This window comes from Tinamus guttatus, unplaced genomic scaffold, assembly GCF_059628265.1.
Source record: "Tinamus guttatus ecotype Peru unplaced genomic scaffold, ASM5962826v1 Tinamus_guttatus_pri_ptg000525l, whole genome shotgun sequence".
Lineage (NCBI taxonomy): Eukaryota > Metazoa > Chordata > Aves > Tinamiformes > Tinamidae > Tinamus > Tinamus guttatus.
This window is the reverse complement of record NW_028289059.1, coordinates 2341053-2363044: the sequence shown is the minus strand read 5'-3', so window position 1 is coordinate 2363044 and position 21992 is coordinate 2341053. Positions and strand designations below refer to the sequence as shown.

General features: G+C 36.8%; 1 protein-coding gene across 1 annotated transcript in view; it reads right to left on the bottom strand.

The window, feature by feature from the left end:
- Positions 1-308: 308 nt before the first annotated feature.
- The window catches only part of EYA4 (EYA transcriptional coactivator and phosphatase 4), a 125078-nt gene continuing 103394 nt past the window's right edge, over positions 309-21992 (bottom strand). The window contains exons 12-19 of the mRNA XM_088533892.1: positions 21681-21764; positions 14882-14971; positions 9125-9183; positions 8857-9017; positions 6529-6643; positions 5046-5167; positions 2822-2922; positions 309-861 (exon numbers count right to left, since the gene is read on the bottom strand). Of these exons, the coding sequence (XP_088390018.1) occupies positions 781-861; positions 2822-2922; positions 5046-5167; positions 6529-6643; positions 8857-9017; positions 9125-9183; positions 14882-14971; positions 21681-21764 (813 nt within the window). The 3' untranslated portion in view covers positions 309-780. The remainder of the gene's footprint in view (positions 862-2821; positions 2923-5045; positions 5168-6528; positions 6644-8856; positions 9018-9124; positions 9184-14881; positions 14972-21680; positions 21765-21992) is intronic.

Here is a 21992-nt window from a genome sequence, read left to right as displayed (position 1 = left end):
ATGCCTTGGTGCAGCCCTGCTCTTTGATTACTTTGAATTTGAAATTTGGTCATGTCAAAAATTATCACAAAGATTTTTTTTTTGTTTATCTACATAGTTTTTAACCAAAATTACATTATAACACACGAACACAGTCTTCTCTTTAAGGCACAACACATCATTATGCACATTCTGTTTGCCAAACTTATAAAAGAGACAATATTATATAACCCTCTCCCTCCCCTCCCCCCCAAAAAAATGAAAGAAAAATTGCATCCACTTCCAAAATCAGCTGCTAATAAAGTCACAGTAAATTATTTTCATCAATAATTTACACAAATTACAGGACTAGACAGGATTGTCATTATACAGTCTGAGTGCATTCCAATTCAGATTTTCTGGGTTAGGTAGGCTAAAGTCTGGTTCAAACCTCAGTGCTGAGAATATATCCCACTTTGAGGAATGTCGGTTGGAAAACGCATGTTGGTGCTTTGCCAGTTCGAGTCCTTTGCTCTCTCCTATCAGGGCTCACTTGGTATGTACCAGCAACCTCCACAGTTTTAATTCATTTAAAAACGTTGCATATATAAGACCATAGAGCTTCCTTACGTAGCACTAATGTTTCAACTCCATTCAGTAATCTGAATTCTTCAATTTGGAATTTTTAATTCCAAATATTTCTTCCCTTCTTAAGACAATTCATATGTGTAAAGCCAGAGGCATTGAATCACACATAAAAATTCAGTGTACTTGAAATATATATATATATAAAAAAAACGGAGCGCCAACTTTAGAACACAGTTACAAATACTCTAGTTCCAGTGCTTGATGGAGAGCCAAGAGGTCCGAATGACTGGATATCCTCCAGAAAGGCATGTTGTGCTGTGTTTGTTAGAAGGGGAAAAAAGGTGAGGAAAAATGAAGACAGTAACATAGGCTGGTATATGACACATGTCTGGTCAACTTGCAACCATGTATGTTACACCACTGGGTTTCTGGATTGATTTTTGTTAGTAAGATACTGACAAAAATCAGGCCAAAATAGATCTGAGGTTATTTCTTTGACTGAAAGCAAATAAACAGATTATCTTTCCTACTTTTTTTTTTTTTGGAAAGAACCCATTACTTAAAGGGAGCTGTTTGCCTTTATTTTTAGCATGGAATCCCATACAGTGGAGCATCAATAGGAAAATCTGTTTCTGCTCCAGTTACTATACTTTGTGAAAGATGGAATGACCACTTAAAAGGTTATAAAATTTTCATTAAAAGAGGCCTCACTTACTTTGAAGTAGAGTTGAATTACACTTTTTTCCACCAAGGGAAAAAATCTCCTAGGGAGAAAACAACAAATTGCTTTTTTTTTTTTTAAAAAAAAAAAAGATAATTTGTGTTGCAGAGAACGTAAGTGTCTGTAAGACAAGCAAATTTATGCACTGTTCTGCCTCAGCAGTTGTTCAGAATGGAATAAAAACAACATACTTCTCCATTCTGTTCAGATCTATTTGTAAAGTACTGGGTTCATCCCTCCCTATGAATCTGTATCTGTTCATGCAATATAGATACCGTTAAAAAAAAAAAAAAAAGCATGCCAAACTGGAAAGTACACAATCCAACCACCTTTGTTTAGCACAAACTATAAAAGACCCATCACCAGTAATGTACCTATGTTAAAGAACCATTTGGAGTGAGCATTTTGGTTATTAGCCTTTTGTTTCCATTGCAACTATACTGTAAAAATGCTTAATACTAAAAGGGTATTTAATTTTGTTGTTCCTAGCACAATTTATGCCACTTGTGCTGTGTGGTCTAAGGCAAAAAGAAATCAGTTTCTGCACATTCTATGGGAAGGACAGCTCCCATATTATTTTCTCTGTTTCTGAACACTGAAAGGTTATCTGGGGAAGTTTCCACTTGAATGTTTAACTTGAGAAAATTGATTAGTTCTAAAGAATCAGATCTTTTTGACAAACATCACTTTTGCAAAATATGTACATTGTGTCCTTTATGGCTTGGCAGATATGTATTTCTTGAAGTAAACTATATGTTCATCACATACCCTCCAGCAAATAGCAGATCTCTGCTTATGTTGACAAAAATTTCCACTATCCTTTTAATATTTTTCCACATTCTCTGTAACAGTTTTCCTGAAACCTCCCTGATTTCACCCTTTAGAGACCACCACTACCCATCGATTATTTCCAAGCTCTTGGTGTGTCACCTTTTTAGGTTTACTTTGCTTGAAATAAATTAATCAGATATTTTGCCCCCCATCAGTTTTCATAGAATCACAGAACCACATAATGGTTGAGGTTGGAAGGGACCTCTAGAGATCACCTAGTCCAATGCCCCTGCTCAAGCAGGGACACCTTGAGCATGTGGCACAGGGTGGTGTCCAGGTGGATGGAGTCTCTGGAGTTATGTGAAAATATCTTAATTTTGACTAAAAGAAGCAAAGTTTTAGTCTCTCATTTATTTTATAAATAATTTTCCTTTTTTTTCTTTCCAAACTGAAATAAAGCAAATGCTTGAATCCAAATGGTTCGTTTTACTGTAAGTGCTGGTCTCATCATGCTCTTGTTGCCTTGCATCTGTAGACTGAAATTATTTGTCATTCTGCCATTGTGCAACACTAACAGAAATGCAAACAGAAAGGCTTGCATTAGTAGCTATGTATCACACCAACATTTCAGGAGACAGGTTACCTTTTTTGCTGCCTGTTCTTCTTCTACACCATCCCCAATTACAACATATACTACTTTTCTGCCAAACCTTTGCATTATTCGTTCAAAGCAACTTTCTTTTCCTGGAAGATAAATGAGATAAGGGTTCAGAGTGAAGTTACCTGATTAGCTGCATGCTCCTCATCTCGGCCATCTCCAATCACAACATAAGTTATGTTAGTGCCAAATCTGGACACTATACGCTCAAAACAGCTCTCTTTGCCTGCAAAACAATGCACTGCTTATGAAGCTATCAAGTAAGTTATAGTGAAGCTCTATAAAGGATTATTGCAGTGGTAAGACATTGTTACTACTAATTTTTTACAGCTCAGGATTTAGAGCAAAAGCTAGCAAGAAGCAATTCATTCCCTTGGTGACAATAAGCTACTTCCTCTGAAACTCCATGTTAAGATTTACAGAAAAGCTACTAAAATAAAAGGATTGCCAACACTGTAAAAAATGAATAAGTCAGTGAACAGATCATTGAATTCAAGGATTCCTTATTACTGTAATAATAATTTTTCAACAAAAGAAGAACTTTACTTCAATGTATCTGCAGCAATGAACAAAGTAGCAATGGAAAAAAAAATGGTCAGAGTGCAATGCACAAAGAAAATAAAATTAGATAGAAGTTTCCAGGGGGAACTCCCATGAAATATTTGCCTGTTATAGGAATATGAAAGCAAGAGGCTAAGACAGTAACAACAAATAATAAGTAGGATTGAGAAGGGCTACAAGAAGTCATCTAACCAATCTTTCCCCGCTACTGCAATTTCACTTTTACCCAACAAATGCCTTTGTAAGCTATTCTAAAAATATTCTCAAGTTGGTGATTTCACAACTTTTAGAGGTGATTCCCATGTTTAATTAACCCTTAACATTAGGAAGTTTCTCCTTGATATCCAACCTGCCCTACTGCAATGAAACCATCAGTTGTTGTCTTACCTTCCATCAACAGAGAGTAAGATTATTTCTTTCCTCTCTGCAATGGCTTTTTAGATACTTTAAGACCACTGCTATGTTTCCCCCCAGGTTTTTCAGTCTCTTCTCATGAGCTCATGATTTCTAGACCTGTGATTCTTAGCACACTCCTGTTTTCCTTAGTGCACTCCTGTTTTTCTCCAGACGGTCCATAAAAAAAGGTGTATGACTAGGAAAAGTATTCTGTGTATTAACTGCTGAATGAGGATAGTCACAGTTACAGCCCTGCATCCTGTGCAGTGCAGGGATCACCAAGATGAAAAATTGATCGAGATCTTGTACCCGGCAGAGTTCACTGTGTTCCTGACCGAGTTGTAACAGTGACCACATTGTTCCCAGGAGGAATTCCTGATGCAGAATTCCTTCAAAGTCTTCTGGAAATGGTGCTTCACTTCCCACCCCCTTCTGTGATGTTGGCACCATTTCTCAATGCCTCCCCATGGTCTGAGTGTAATCTCAGTAACTGAATCCAAAGCAAACAGGCTGTAAGAGAGATAATGTTCATTCCATAGGCTGGTTAAGATGATGTGGTGTTTGTGATACTTCTGCCTCAACTCAAGTTTTTTTGTATATTTCTATATGATTGAAGTAATTGATTTTCCTGACACTGTTAGGATATGCATTATTTTTTTCACTTGTGAAAATCATCTAGGAAATATATTTGAATACTCTGCCAATGCAATCTGTGACTCAGTGATATACAAAACAATGCGGATACAGAATGATACATCAAATCAAATGATACATCATGAAATCTGCTAAGAATTTTGGACATCTGACAAGTAGTTACAGGCTGTATTGCCTTTCACAAGAATGGTGACATTTATTGGTCTACACAAAAATTTTGGATGCGATTTCAAAACCAAAAATCCCAAAACTGATTCACCAGCTCCTTCAAAGAGGAAAGCATTTACCAACAAAGTAGGGAGCTGCCCTGGGGTATCCATCAACATGTCTTCTGCTGGTAATGGTTGTTATTTACCATCACACATGTCCTGTGCTCCCGGGAAAAGTTTGTGAAGCTGTGTCCTAGCCTACATAGAGCTAGAGGTCAGACCAGAGACTATTTTTTAAAAAAGCTCCGTTCAGATTTCATTTCACAAAACTCTTCTCTTTATTCTTTTCCACTTTTTTTTTCACTATGAGAGATATAGTTCTGGAGCCTTTACTCCTTTCAGTACCACAGAAAATAAGCTGCATTTAGGTTCCTATTAAAGATAAAAAAACAAATCTAACCATACACAATACACAGCTCTTATAACAAACGACATAAATATCAGGCAAGTGGTTTTGAATCCATCATTGGCTAAAAAAATTACTGATAAAGCCGTGTAGTTTGATTGGATGAAAGTATGATTTTCTTACCTATTTTGGTTGCACTGTAAATATTTTCAATAGGAAAAGCCCCTCCTAAGCTGTATAGCAGGACTTTTGCAAGTGCTGGAATAAGCTGGGTTGTTGTTACCAAGACATTTACACAGTTACTCCTAAAAGGAGAGAAGCAGTTTTTAAATCCATTTCCCAAATACTGATGTGATAACACAGCTGATGACAGCATATTTAACATTCCTCAGTATTTACTTCCGCACACATTGCTGTGCTACTCAGCACCACCACCCCAGAAAAATGTCCACGTTGCTTTATGAAAAAGCTATTTCCCAAGCAATGATAAGCTGGAACATGAGCATGACCGAAGTGTGAAGATAAAGTTGAAAGCGATTTTGAATTCTGGTCCTTCTACAATATCCCAGTAAAACCTTAGGCTACCCTTTCTGTCTTTATGCATTTCAGTTTCCTGTCAGTAACATGTAAATAGTGTTTAGCCATCTCATAGGTATCTTCTGAAAATTTATATCTGTGCATAATATAACTGTAAATCTGTAAATAAATGAGTATTACTTAACAGTTTTAAGAAATTGTTTAGAATTCTTCCAGATTCATCTGCCTGTGTTCCAATGGTGTTCATTATAGACTACTTGAGCTAAGAAATGAAGAACTAAGCACAGCAAATTAAACATTTTTATTTTTGTGCTCTTGAAGTACTTACAATGCTTCTCATAAATTTAAACAAAAATTGAGAAACATATTGAAAAATATTTGTAAAATTAAAATAGTTTTTCAATAGTTTTTCACATGTTACCAAGTTTGTTCTTTCACTCAACACTGATTTCTCCTTCAGACATGACGAAGAGGCAAGATGGCTAAATATTTTCCTTTCATTATCATGCAAAGCTTGCATTTTTAAGGTCTTCAGAAGAAAAACTGCATGGCTAACTAAGCAGCAGCAGTGTTCCCCATTTTATTACCTCAAAAGAACAGCTAATTTTATGCCTCAGGACTGGAAGCACAGACTTTTAATTTAATACTAGTGCATAATGTAAGTAAATACTTACGTTTTCTAAAATACTTACTTTTGTAAAAACTTACATGTATGTTCAATATTGATTTATTTGGAAGAAACACAGAAAGAAAATAATTTTGCCCTTTAGGATATGTACTGTACTTAGGTACCACTGTGAACAGGCACAAACATAGAAAAATAAAACATATTTGGAGTTCAGAGGATGTTGCTCACAGGGTAGTAATTTAAAGGCTGGATCAAAGTTCTATAAAGGTAAAATACACAGGGCAATTTACTATATTTTAAAAGTCCTTTCATTCAAGTCTCCAGTAAATGTTGGGATCACTGAAAATGAAATCAATTTCCATGGAATTTTTCCTTCATCACACCTAAAAATCATGTTAAGCTTCTGTTCTGCAGAAGTACTATAATATTGTAATCTATGAACAAGCAATTACATGTTATACATAAAAAAAAAAGAGTTTTACAGTAGACTCAAATACATACCTTGTGCTAATAATTGATAATGATTTAAGTGCATTTGTTAGCCAGGAATCTGTTAGAGCTTCAATCTCTGCTCTTAATTGCAACCATGCATCTCTTTTAGCAGGACCGAGGAGACCTTTTATGCAAAAAAAAAGATAAAAGAAAAGCAATTGAATTCTGTGCTGGTTGGAATTTACAGATTTTGCAGAGATTGTTTCTATTTTCAATTCCACTAGAATTTTAAAAACAGCAAAGAACTGTTGTCTTCTCTCTGTTGTCTTCAGCTGCCTGCTTCCTTTGCAATCTTGTGACATCATTGTAACAAGAAATGCCAGAATAATGTAGATATCTATCTAATACGTAGTCATCTGATTTTTTTTTTGGTATATTCAGGCTCCTTCACCACGTCTTTAAACATACTTCTCATATTTTTGAAATGAACTGCTTACATACAGCTTATCCTCTAGTTACGATGGGCAGTGATGAGGGGATCATAGGTAGAAACTCATAGAGATTCTGTCCATAGAGAACTCATAGAGAACAAGTAACTTTACATTTTTTTTTCTAGCAACTGTGTATGCTTATAACTGCCCTGCTTATGGCTCATTTTATATGTGAAACTCAGGTGAGGCATGTGAAAACAGAGCATTTATTTGCTTGCTCTTCACCTTTTGTTCTAGTTACTAATGATAAGTCCTTTTGGAGGACTTAAAATATTACAGTCCTGAAATGACTGTACATAATATGTTCTCAAAACTTAGTTAGTGCTGATTTCTTTAGAACGAAACTATTTTAAATTTACATATGACCTGGAAGATCAGGCAAGCAGGCACAGTGACCTTTAGTGTCCCTCTCCTCTTTCATATGCTGTATTTCCATGAAGTGGTGATGACTGTCTTTTAAAAATCTGAAACAAAGCAACCTAAAAACTCCCAGTTTGACCTAGTCCTCTCTTGTCTTCTAATTGCAGTTTTGAAATAAAAAGTTACACACATAAAATCAATTAAAAAAGACCATTATAGAGACTAGCGAGTGGAGGAACTTGCCCATTAATGCCACTTTCCCAAGTGGAATATATTTCAGAAGCATGATTTGTGCGGGACAGAAAAAATCTGAACATAATGTACCAGCTCATAACTGTACTGGGTCTTTGCAATGATGCTTCCTATCAATGTGTTCCTCTATGCTGTGCTCTGACATACACTATCATCAAGCTTTTATGAAATGTAACTGCTTTAGAATCCTAGATGCATTAAGAGATGTCATACATAAACCAAGTAAACTTGTTGGTAAGGCTGTTGTATGCGTTCTTTATATATAAAGACTCCATTCATGACAGCAAGGAAGGCCAAGGCAGGGCAGTTTCTTTGGGAACTATTGTTCACTTCTAGGGACTCAAGTCACCACACTTCAGAGCATGTAAAATCTAACCATCTCCTATCACCCTTCTCTGATATTGCTCCATCCTGAGAAAAGATTTTGAACCAGTAACATAAGCCAGATTTAACTATTTCATAAAATGACAAATTCATTGTCCATAGTGTTAGAAAAATAGTTTTACATTTCTGAGAAACTGCAGGAAGTGTTAAGAGTATGCCTATTTGTTTTTACTCTGGGTGAGCTTTTCTTTGAGTTTCAAATTTTTCAGAAATAAATTTCAACTGACTTGAAAAAAGTCCATTCTACAGAATGGGAGAGAGTTCCCTTGAACCACTGCCTGGTTGGGCTGGCCTCTTCTCTATCTCAAATAGTGCTGTAGAAATGTTTGAAGACCTGTAAGTATTCTGTGTTCTCTAAATCTTTGAGCAGTAGCTGACATATTCCCCTCTTCAGAGGAGGGCTGTCTGACTCTACAATTCACACACAACTTTCTAGGACATACTGCTTCAGCTTTGCTCCTATCACTTCCTAAAACATGCCGGCACTGAAATGTTTGTAAGTGAAAACAATAATAAAAAGTTCTCCTCTCAAATGAAGTTGAGACTTTCTTGCTAACACAATTAACTGTGTTAGCTCCGGAGGTGTTTTATAATTATTTTATTTTAGGCAAGCTAAGTGACTCAGCCAGTAAGTCCATTGGTAGGTAGGTATATCCAAGCTGGGTCTGAAGGAGGAAAAATGGGCTCTCAGCATGTTGAATGGAGCTCTGCATATCTGGTTTCCCTGCACAACAGCATCAGGTAGGATCTGTCATTCCTGTAACTGTCAATAGCAGAAGGTCCAATCCCTTTACTACTCACAAAGTGGCTTCCACGGCTGTTTCACTTGGGATGAGTTCATTACCACATGGTTTAACCTGATCAGTAATCTGAATTATTTTTGACAAAAAAATGTGTTCCTTAAACTCACCTCCTATGTTGTTCTTGTAAGTATTATACAACTCTTTTACTCTTCTGTAACGGAAAGCCAGCTTCCTCATCCAGTCAACCCCTCCTCTTACACCTGTTGGCAGACAAAGGTTTGCACTACTTGCAGCTGCATGGAAGCCATCAGTTGCAAAACTGTAGGTACTGCAAACACCCAAAATACAGTAAAAATAAATACAATGTATTCCTGTAAGTGCTCAATTTATTTAATCTTTGAAGAAAATTATTTTGAAAGAAACATTAGATCTTACCTTAGATCTTGCCCATTATCATCAGAAGAAACATCATCTATATGAACTTGATCACACTCCTATTGAAAAGAAAAAATCAATGAGAATTTTTTTAAGGGAGTATGAGCACCATGTGCTCAGCAGAGCTGTCAAGAAATGATCTCTGCAGGACACAGGCCGCACCAGAAGATGGCAGCATATGTACGCTCACAGCCTCATATTGCCTCGATTCCTTGAAAACTTCAAAAATAGAAACTTAAACTCTTTCTATGGTATATAAATTATGAATGGAAATAGGGCTTCAGAAAAGTGATATGTTATTTCAGTGTGATTTTCGATAACAACTATTTTTAATTTTAAAAGCCAGCCCTCTCTTTGAGTCTCTCTAGTGTACTAGTGTTTCAAAATCACCTAACCTGCATTTCCCCACTCTCTGAAAACTAGTAATGAAGTGCCTCAAAAGGCATTTATGTTAAACCTCTAGGAGTGTGGAGAGCTTATCAGTCTTGATTTACCCAAGTAACTTTGGCTGGGAAATCTCAAAGAATCAATCAGCCTTGGACAATGTCTCTGCACTATTTCCTGGTTTCAGAAGGGCTGAAAGTAACTCCAGGGAAGTGCAAGGTACAGGGAAATTTTAACTCCCCTCCAAATTGTTTTTGTAAGTGTATGGCTGTCACATGCCTCTTTCTGCACACTATTTACAGCAGAAAAACAGGGTAATACATAGGATAATTTAAGTCCCCATGCAATGGCAAATACAAACAGGCAGGCACTGTATTACTCTTTCCGTATTTGCTAGAATTAGCATCTTAACTCAAAGACACATTTGAAACTCAGTGATTGGAAATTATACTTTCCAGTATAAGTTTTGATTCTGTTTTTTAGAGTTTAAAATTATTGTTGTTAACATAGTCATAATTTAATTTATGAAGAGTTTAAAAATCAGCACCAACTATGTTGTTTTCAATAATTGAATCTCATTATTAGGACAAAGTGGGGCTGAACTTTCTGAATACACAGTTTCATGCTTCAAATAAAGAGTTAGCTGGGTCACCTACTTTAAACAAAGTGGCTGACAAACTCCACTTGGGTGATACTTTCTATGACATGCTGGAATATGCACTATGTTTCACATGTCAGTCTCATACCAGTGCTAAGATGATCAGAGAAGGGACAAATCTGAGCAGAGGACTGATTTCCAGAGATTACTAGATTTTATTCAGGAAAAAAACAATGTCAGTGTGATTTGGGGGAAATGCCATTTCTCATCCAAATTTTTCTTTGCATTGCTGTGAATGAAAATTTAGTAGGTAGGTTATTTATTTATTTTACTCACATGAAGTAATTTTGTTAAAAAAGTCTGATTAGTAATTGGTGGATAAATAAACACATACAATGTCATTTTAATACAAGCAATCATAATGTGAAATTTTAGTATCGATATTAAAAGACCGAGTGGTCAAATTCTGCTCATCTGGCTTAATCCTCTGAGACAGGCATGGAAGAACTGCAGTTTGAGGAACAGAAAATATCACTCTTCTCCCCACTAGAGAAATAAAGTACATTTTGATTATGTCTAAGAAACAGATTATTTTCAGCTGTAGAATATTTTAAAGAAGATGAATTTGGATATAAACAACAGATGAAAAGAGAGAGAAAAAGGGAGGTGAAGGCTGAAATAAAAAGGTTCCTTTCTTTATCTGTGTTTATTCTCCTGGAAAAAAAAAAAGCAATGATAGTCCACGCAGTGGAGCACAGGAACTCAAAAATCAGACAAGACATTTCTTTGGGACAATTTGTAACTCAGTGTTTTATAGCATCTGAGCAATATCTAGCTTCATCACCTTCACCGGTTTCAATGGGACAGGTCAAAACATTAAAAATTTTTAAAAGTTTAAAAATTGGATCTGAACTGTGGATCTGAACAAGTACTAAGTACATGGACAGCACACAGAAGTCCTCGTGAGTAAACATGAGCGTCTGCTATTCCCTGGGTTTTGCTAAGTCATTCAGCTATAGTGCACCAGCCTTGAAAATGCCAGGTAACAATTCTGCTGTGAGTGACCAAGGCTGAGCTTATTTATTTATGTATTTATTTATTTAATCTCACGTTTTGCTCATTCACTCATGAATTCCCACTACTTGACTCTCATTTTATTTTGATTTTTTTCATTCATCACATTCTACAAATTCACCTATCTAAAGCAAGTAAACTTTTAAAAAGAAAGGAAAGCTTTGTAAAAATGAGCAGACGGCAGATTTGAGGCAGTTGTCTCCTTTTCCCAGAAGAAACAGGGAACTGGTGGTATAAAACTAGATTTGGATTTGTGAGTGAAACCAAACAGTTGTGCAGAGGAAGGAAAGCAAGCTGTTTGCCAATTTAAATGTTAAGGTAAAGATCCTTTCACAACAACTGCAGTTCTGGCTTAGCCATGTCACTCTGAGTCACTGGCTGTGCAAGGTCTAAACTAAGAAAGATAAAATATATTTGCTCTTACTGAATGCACAGAAAATGAATTTAGGTTCGAATGCTAGTTTAAATAATACTTGGGGGCAGTCAAGAGCCTGAAAATTTAGGAGTACAGAATCAACAAATCATCCATAAAATTATCCTCCTGGAATGGCAATTTCATTATCCAGTAAAAACACTGACTCACTGCAGTGAAAACAAAAACGTTATTAAAGAGCAGATATTCAGCACTATGCCTTCTCAGGCAATACAGAGCTACTCATTTAATGTGTATGCTTCAACCTCTGTTAAAAGTAGTTTGTAATTTAAACCTATTTCTTCTCCATCATTTCCATTTCCTAATAAGAAAAAAAACAATTACAAAATCTTATTTAAAATATGCTAGGCTTACCATAAAAATGAAAATGTAGTTTAGTTTGTTTTAAATAAATATGATTTTCTTCATTGCTCTGGAGAGTAGTGAAGGATCATGGAAATAGAAAAACTCATGTTCAAATTACTGCTTGCATTTTGCAGATGCTGACTGCTTTGTGGGCATGCATATAGTGTGCCCTACCAATTTTCTAAAAGTTGTCCTAAAATTAATACTTAAATAGAAATAAAAGTTTGGTTTTATTTCAGACCTGATGGAGAACAGAATGTATTATCCAGCATATTATTACTGAACTTAGTCCCATCCCCTATGCATTGCTTAGGCACATGAACTTTCTAGAGCACAAGACTTCCATTTTCGTGGCAAAGCACCAACTGCCCTCCCAAGCAATACTTTTCAAGCTAACTAAAATTTATACACTGAGAATGAAATAGCTGGAGAAGAGCCTAGCCTCAAATAAAACTGCAGCTTGGCTGATTAGAACATGGGTTAGTAGGTCAGCAGGGAACGTCTCAACAGATTGGAATTTCTGCATCAGCAGTCATTGTACTAAGACATATTTGCATAAAGGAAGGAAAGCTTTATTTTTGCATGTGATAACTTCCAACCACTTGGTTGTTATTACGAGCCCTTGGTATGTAGTATTTACAAGCAAGCAAGCGAGTGGAAAAAAAAAAAAAAGATAGCTTAGAGGACTTAGTGACTGGAGTCAGCATTAAACAAATATGCCTTCTTTGGTCTCTCAGAGCTATCATGTCCGGAGTTGCATGGTTTATCATTGGTAGATGGATGCAAGAGAGAGCATACAGGACACGATGGCTCAGCCCTTCAGAAAAGTGAGATGATGAAGGGATAAGTTGTCTGTGCACTGAATAGGAGCCCATTTCGCTTCTTCCAGGAAGAACTAAGGGCCTTGTGTCTTGATGGTCATGACCATCAGTAGTTCAGTACCCTATTGCTACATTGCAGACTACTCCTGAGGAAGGAAGGAGAGGGAGAGAAACAGAAAAAGGGAAAGAGAATATCCTACGCAGTCATCATGCAGATCCACTGTAATACTCAGCACTTAGAAATATTCTTGCACTCTGCAAACATTTAAACAGATTTGCTCATCTGCATATTATGAAGATGCCTCTATGTATTTTGGCATAGGATGATATGCTCTTGAGTACAAAAGCAATTTTATACCTTATTTGCCAAGAACACAGAAACTTTTTGGTCTTCTGGTATATGAATAACTAGACCTGAACAAGAATTTTGGAAGCTTTGGTTATCTTGTAGCAGAGCTGATTTTAAACCAATGCTGAATTCTTGGTTATAGAACACTTAACTGCCTACAGAAATTGGTTTTAATCAAATCAAACTGATTGAGTTATGAGATTTTCAAAGAAAATCCCCAAGCAGAATTTTTTGATTTATCTAAAAATGAAAACTGTCTGGACACTGTTCAAGTTCTGGAATAAGCTGGAGTATGAATTTTTGGACAGGATACTAAAAGCACACTTTTAAGAATATACAAGAAGTGACGATCCAGATTTTTAAGTGACCTGTGACTGCTGAGCTTGAGGGATACAAGAAAAAAAAATAAGGAAAGGAATGAAGTTTCAGCAGCCACAAGCAAAAATAGAGAGATACGTAAAAAGGGCAAAGTTCTCTTTGCTGAACTCTTCCACTTGAACTCAGCACAGGCTTGATGAAATCTGGGCACATTCTACTGAAGGGCTTAAAGTTCATTCAGTGCCACATGAAATGTGAGTGTGTTGGGGCAAAGGTCAGTTAAAAAGAAATTTAAGCAATGCTTTGAAAAATTGATTTGGAATCTATCCCCGGTATGGGGCATCAGAAAGAGCACATTCACCGAATGCACTTGCGTTGTCAAGTGATGACTCACGAAGGCTGCAATAAAACACCGACTGGCTGAGGCATATCCAGGGGTTTAATTTCTTATGCTTCTGCCACTGAAATGAGGACGTACAGTTCAGGTATAGGGTGAAGCAAATCCTAGTTTCCTGACTCGAAAGGAGCTGAGGATAAACAAAGTCTGCAAAAGACAGCAAAGGCAACCTCAGCCTCTTACCTTCTGATTTTCCTACTGCTTATGGCTAACAAAGGAACAGAAGAAATGCACACTAGAAAAAATCAGGTTTCAATGGATGGAAAAAAAATCTAATTTATCCTCATTTTCTCCATTCACTCATCAGATACCTTCCTGTGGCATTTTAAACAAAAGCTCACAGTTTTCCAGCTGTGGTTACTGGCTAAATACTGTCCATGGAGGCAACACTGATATACTCTACTAGGAAAAAAATTGATTCAGAGCAGGGAAGACCTGAAAAGCCTCTAGTTTAATTTGAGAGTTGTATTTCATCCTCTGCCTATTCTACAAAATATACTTCCATACCTTCTTCCATATATTCTTCTATATACTACTTTAGTCCTTTTCAGAATGTGCCATTCCTGTCTAGAATCTCTCACCACAAATTCACAGTATTCTGCAGGGATAAGCATAAGCTCTTCTATGAGACCTTTCTAATGGAAAGGTTTTGACGGTGTTGATCAGAAGGAAACTGTGTCCTCTGTTTCTATGGCATTAGAGACATCAATGTTGACATAAACCTACTGCAGCTATAGTTCTCTTTGAAATAAATGAAGAATATTGATCATTTGAGCAGGAAAGTAGGAGGGCTAGGAAGCCGAAAGGCTACTCAAAGAGTGTCGAGAGAAGAGTGACTCTTGGTTCGATGGTAGCAGTCATTGAAAGCAAACTTTGAGAACTTCAAGAGAAAGAATGGGAAATACACAGGTCCGTCTCATCTGTCTCATTAGAGTCTGACGGAGGTTTGGACAAGCACGTAGTATCACACTTACTTAACAAACATGAATGCACAGGAAAGCTGCTGTGTTAAAACCTAGGTGTTCCTTTGACTCTTACCTCCAAGTCGTTAAAAAATAAATGTGTATCAGCAAGATTAAAAATCATTTCTTCCATTCGCAGGCCGAGGGTCACTGCCATTGGAGGATCCTTAAAAAACAGAAAACAAGATTAACTACTTAATTACCCTTGAGGTAAATCATAACTACTTTAAAAGCTATTGTATAATAAGTGTTTTGAAAAATTAATCCTGCAATAAACTTCAGCAATATCATTTCAGGATTAAGTTATTTTAATATAAAACTACAAGAAGAGACTGCTAAAATAATGTGAGAACATTTGGGAAACTGGGGCTGTTGAAACATGATTTTCAACAAGTCAAGGCATTTACAACCTGGCTAAACTATGACCAAGGGGAAAACTAATGATCATGTGTAATGGAGATCTGTAAAGGCAGAATGATTTTCTCAAAAGAGAAATGTTTATTATAATAAGAATATACTGCATTTTTCATCCTTGAACTTCTTATAAAAATATATAACTATCTATCTTAACTGTTGATTAATAGGAAGAAGAAAAATGAGCCATAGAACAATAACTGATATTTCTGAGTCTATGTACCAAGACAATAGCACAGGAAGGAACAAAATTGTTCCATGTGACACCTGGTCAATTACTGTACAATTCATTTGATGTCTTTTATACATTAAGGTTGTTGCAGTACTCTACTTATAAAGTAGATTTGATCCTCTTCTCATTAAAATAAGAAAAAAAAATCTGTATTTCATAATTTAAACTCTGATTGACATTAGTGAGTTTTCAGAAATCCTTTCTTAAATGTGTTGAGATTAAAAGACTTAACGTTTCCCACTATATTCCCATCTGGCAACAAAATCACACAAAACCTCAAATGATCATTTGTTAGTACTGTGATCAAAGGCTTCCCAATCAGGATCAGATGTCTCCTATTTCAGGTCTTTGCAAAGACAGGATAAAAGATGGCTTCTGCCCCAAAGCACTTAAAAACTAATGGTAAAATCTGAAACTTAGACATATTTTGACCCTTGCTCATGAAAAAGTCAGACTTGAAGGGAAGAATAGCGCGTAAGAAATTGTAATGATCCAAAGTTAGACCAATTCTCTGCCAGTGAGAGTGAAAGGAAATATTTTTATGTTGACCTTTGAGCTGGTCCACTACTTTTCAGAAGCAAAAACAAACTGCAGTGCCCAGTAAGATAACTTGATCTCCTATGTCTTCTGCAATGATGTTCACTGGATCCAAAAGCCACCGGGTGAATGGCGCAGCACGTGCAAATGTCTGCTTTCCACGGGGATGATGAAGATACACCATAAACAGACTTGTAAAATCCCACATACTTACAAACCAAAACATAAAAAGCCCTGGGCTCACGAGATTGCTCATCAGGCCTAATACTTTTATCAAAATGTTGTTAGGTACAAACATGCTAGTTTCTCTTTTCACTTACAGTTTTTTCAGTGGCCAGTAAATTTTTCTTTTTTTTTCCTCTTTGTAACATATAGTAAAGGGAATTCACAATACGTTTTACCTCAATGCCATGAACATGAAGGCATGTGCATAACTTTATGCACAGGTGGTAACTCATTTTTATTTACGTGAGTTAAGTTATTTGCTGGAATGTTTTCAAGACTGGAATCTTAGACTTTTGAGTCTCAGCTCCTTTTTCTCCTTCCTGGGTAGAAGCAGACTTATATGCGGAAATATGCTATAAAATGTTCCATTATAATCCAATTTATTTTAACAGAAACTACCAACTATGTATCACAATTTCCTGCCTTGCCTTGTATAGCTGAAAGACATAAATGTGACAAAGCTTTTATGATTTTCTTATTAGTAGTATTTGTGTAACCAGCTATGCCTGACTTTTTAACTCTAAGAGTGAGTTTTCCTATGCCTCTGTTTTGCACACGCGAGTGTGAAATATTGTTACGTACTACATGCAAAATAAAATAAACCAGAGACTTCATAACTTCTGCTGAAAAAAAGTCACAAACAAATCTTCCTTTAATGAATTTACCCAAGCTTGCACTGCAACTGTTTAACAAGTATTAGCAGTCAAGTACAAGTTCTTGCCACTTAAGTCCACCTCTTCACATACAGAAACAGATAGAGGAAGCAGCTTTCTCAGTCTAGTGGTTTCATAATGTTTGCAGAATGCGGAGGAACATGAAAATCACCCTTTTACTGTCTTTCAACTTGAAGCAGAAGTTGCAAACTGATTCAAGTGGCACAAAGAACTGAGTGTTGAAAAGAAAGCAAGAAACATGCAATTCATAAAGATTTAAGCACAGCAAACAGAGAAAACGAATAAAAGGCAGACCCAACTTCTGCCAGTGGTATTTTGTGCTACTTTGCACAAGCACACACAAAAGAGAAAAGAATAATAATATTAATTAAAAAATTGAAGTTTTCCCCAAATGATTTGCTGAATAAAAAGCAAAACTCTTTTGCTTTCAGAGACATAATATTTAGCCAGATATTGCTAGCACACAAAGGAGTCAAGATCAACTACAGCCATTCTGTATACCAGAATGCAAATGACTTTCGTTAGGTTAGTATGGAGACATGAAATTGGAGCCAGACTGTCTGTCTGTTGACTTTTGTACTAGACTGGTCCATCCACTGGAATGCCTCCGTGGAGACTAGGTAAAAATAACCTGAGGGAACCAATATTTATGTGTTTTGACAATGAGGAACGCATGTCCGTGTCTCAACTCCAGAGAGCTCCAAGAGCTCTGTATCCATTAGTGAAAGAAAACTATTTAGTATCATCCAGGAAGGTCAGGTTTCAGCAAAATATGTTTAAAATCTTTAAAATCTCTTTTTTTTTCTTAGAAAAGAAATACAAACAGACCAAAGTATTCTATATAAATTCTCAGAAGACAAATAGATGAATAGACTGACAGTTTGACCTGATTTTATATTCAGAACAAGCAAGCAAGCAAGCAGAATATGTGAAAAATAGGCACTAGATTTTCGGTGGGTCACTGTCCAGAACACCCATACAGCTTCTTCTGTAGAAAGCAGAAATGCTAAACACTAGCACTTTTTAGCTTACAACCACATCCCTAATCTAAACAGGGATCTCAGATTTAAATTCAATGTACTGACGCCTTAGATGATGCAGGAGTAAACGGAGAGCACGCTCGGAGGTCATGACAGATATGGTATCAATATGGGGAGACAAAAGCACGTTTATAAGTGAATTTGGGGATGTCACCCTGGTTCCCGGAAAAGTTTTTCTGTTTAATGACAGGACAAACACAGTGTGAGCAATAGGAAGTTTCTGGGCCCTTTCCAAATTCTTTTCTATCTTTAAAATACAAAGTTTAAGTGGCATTCCTTCCATCAAAAGTGTCAAAACGTGATCATCAAGTATTCATTTATTCTGAATTTTTTACTTGGGGATCACTGTCATGATTTCTCAATATTAGAAATGCAAATCCTCTGAGGAAGACAAAACTTCAGCTTAATCAACTTAAATCCGTGCGAATAGCTGGAATACAATGGAACAAAGAATACACACTCTTCACAGGGAATAAGGATGTATCTCAAAAACTTCAACAGATGATGACAGGCTCCTAACATACGTCCTGTCACATCAACAAATCCTTACTTAAGAGTTCAGCACTGTGGAAAACTCTATCTGCCAAATGGTGCTCAGCTGCAAAAACCATCATCAGGCACAGAAGTTATAATATAACAGCTTAAATATCGATGCTCATAATTTGTTAATGCAGTAAATAATCACGAATGGAACGCACTAGTTCTAGAAATCATGAAGTACATGAACAAATGAGATGAACCATGAGAAATATTAATACTGCTAGGAAAGAGAACCTTGAACCTAACAGACATGTAATTCATTTTTTATTTGTATTAGCCAATACAATAAAATAAGCATAACATCACCAAAGTCTGACAGGAACACTCACAGGTAGGAAACAGCCAGGCATACAGTCTTCCTCTGGTAAGTTTTATATTTTCATTTTGTAATGCAACCTAAACCACTATTGTGAAACACCACTGCTCACAAGACTTCCTTCAAGAACCTCACAATTAATGGACTATTTATTCTCATGACAATCCAATTCTCCGTACAATGCAGACTTTAATGTGGAATATGACCTTGTTTACAGATCTAAATCATATGCAACAAAATAGAAGGGCCACATCTGAAGAGGTCATGCCCCCCAGATTGACTGGGGTCCAGCTGTGCTATCTTTTCCATCTACAATATCTAACTTCTTTAGGCACTTAGGTTCAAACACATCCCATCTAAGTTTAGACAACACATCAATGACATGATAAAATTAGACAGCTTTGTCTTGTAGACTTTCACTGTCTTCCCTTTCCTAATATCCCAAGCTATGAAAAATATAAGCTCAATATATAAGCTATGAGGTAAGAAATTACAACATATATTTGAGCAGCACTGCTAAATTCTTCTTAAGATCTTCAAAAATACAGGCATAGGCAAGAAGGAAAAGTACTATTATTTCAATTTTACTGTCTGTGGGAATGAATATACTTCCCTGTTTGCATCGGTGCTGCATATCAGCAGAAAAAAAAAAAAAGACTTTTTTTTTCATGATTGTTCATCATGTTGCTGATGTTTGGCTTATACAAACCAACTTTTTTGGCTGCCATTATTATTGGCTGTTATTATGCCATTACTATTTGTATAGGACTTTGTATCAATTATAGGAACAGATGAGTTCCTAAAAAGCAGTGGTTGAGGGATTTTTTCAAGTATCTCCACTGATAATTAAGTGAGAAATCATTGGAAATTGTTTATGAAGCTGTCTCTAAGAGACATATTCTGAGTTTTTAGTTTTGTGAGAGTTTTCAGTTATATGTAAATGCTTGAAGATTACAAAATGTGTTCTGATTTTTAAAACTTCGTATTAAAATTAATTCAGGGTTTTGATCATTTACATGATGAGAAGTCAAAGAGTGTAGCATCAGACACAAGCATCCTCAGGGCATAATCATATCATAAGGATGAAAGAAATGACTCTATCATTGGGACAATTCAGCAAGTCCTCTGGTGGCTACATGGGCTACACTGAAAGGTGACCTAAATGTTCATGCTCATGTTCCTCTCTTGTTTGATAGGTATAAGTTAGAAATGGGTCTGAAAAAGTCACTGTTGTTACAGTGTTTGAAAAGTAGCAGAAGAGGCATTTTTTGAGAGTTCTGAAATGCACACTGATTTGGCACTACAAAGTTGCAAAACAGGCAAGCATGTTTTGTTCAGGAGACGGTTAACTATACTCAGCATTCCAGAAAAGCAGCTTTTTGTCTGGGCCTCCTAGTTTTCGTTTTACCCTTCTCTTTTCATAAGCACAAAGAGCTGTCTCTTGAAATACAGAGGACTGGCCCATCAGTGGTTATAAATTGCAAACTCCAGCTTAGGAGATTTCTAAACCACTGACTGGAGGTTTGGTGTAGAAATCATTTCTCTAATGTCCTGTTTCTCACATGCATTTCTTCAGCATCTGACTCTGACTAGGTTAAGAGACAGGAAATTAGCCTCTCCTCTGATATCACCTGGGTACAGAAATGTTCTTAGAAATACCTCTGTATTAATTACCCTTGAGCTGGGCAATACCTAGAAAACCTTCTATATACACATGTGCATACCGACATCCTCTGCCCAGTTCTTTATTCATTAACAGAGAGATGTTTCACAGGAGGGCCTTCTTGGCCTCTTTCTCTCACACACACAAACATGGAAAACAAACAGTTCTGCAAATGGTGAATGGAATTCGTGAACAGCTCTGCCACCTCCGACATCAGCATGTTCATATTATCATGGGTATACTTAGGCAGAAGTGACAAAAGCAGAGAAACACTGAGAATACCGAAAAAAAAACAGTATAGCTTTCCACATCCTCTGAAATTTCACAGCAGGAATCACTTTTTGTGATGTCTGTGTTCATCCTCCTCCCCGTCCATTTTCTTTTCCTTTCTTTTCCTCCATACATTTGCTCTTATTCTTCGCTTTATCCAGAGCTTACATTCTACCCTTCTGCTGCAACCCGCTCATCTTCCAACCTGCTCCTTCTCCCTGGTCTTTTGCCTCTAGGTCAAAGAGCCATTCCCCAGGGCTCACGTCTGCACTGAGCATCACAGGGGGCTCAGTGGACAACCAGCTGAAAAGCTCCTGCTCCTTCAGCCTGCCTCTGCTCTTCTCAACTTCGCTCTTCTCCTGCTGTATTGCTGCTCACTGCTCCATGACCTGGAGTCCTTTTGGGTCTGATCACAAGGCAGATGAGTACAACTGCCTGGCTGGTAGAGGGATTTACTCCCCAGCATTACTCATCCCAAAGCTAGCCAAGGGAAGCAGAGATTCGGTGGAAAAGCTGGGGAGTCAACGAATAACATCTGCAGCTGGCATTTAAACAGCTTGTTCTCTCACTTATTCATCCTGATTCATCCGTTTTCCTGTAAATTCACCAGTTGCATTTTTTTTTTAATATTCCAATTTATTTGTTCTTTTTTCCTCCCTGCATTCATATACTGTCATTATAAAGCTGTTATCACCCTGCAATCTCTCTGCAGGGCCTCAGGAACCTCATCCTTGTTTCTCTAGGAAATCTTCCCTCTGCTTCAGCCCTGCCTCATCTATTGTTTAGGGTTCTGTGTCTCATTTCTCCTCTTGACTTTTCCGCATTAACCTTCTGAAAATGGATTTTATTGTATGCCTTATCCTCTACCTATTCCCAAACCATTGTGAACAGCAGAGGTATAAAATATGTGCAGGCCAGACAGTTAGGAGGCAGACAACCAACAGAGAATTCATGGGTTACATACCTTGCCATACTTCTGTGCATAGGATCCTGTAAGCAGCGAATGAAAAACTATAATTGTTTCATCCAAATCCCAAACAAATACACGCTGTAAAAAGAAGTGGGGACAACATTAATTCACAAAAATGCCAAAGCCCCCCTCCCCTTCTCCTGTCACCACAAGGGCCAAAATCAAAACAAGTCTTGTCTTAAACCTTAGTTCATCAAGCAGGTTATCTCTGAATATCATCAGGAACAATGTATCATACATTTATTGGAAAAAAAGTTAGGACTGTAGCATTTTCATTGTTTAATAAGCTCTTATTTTTCCTTTAAC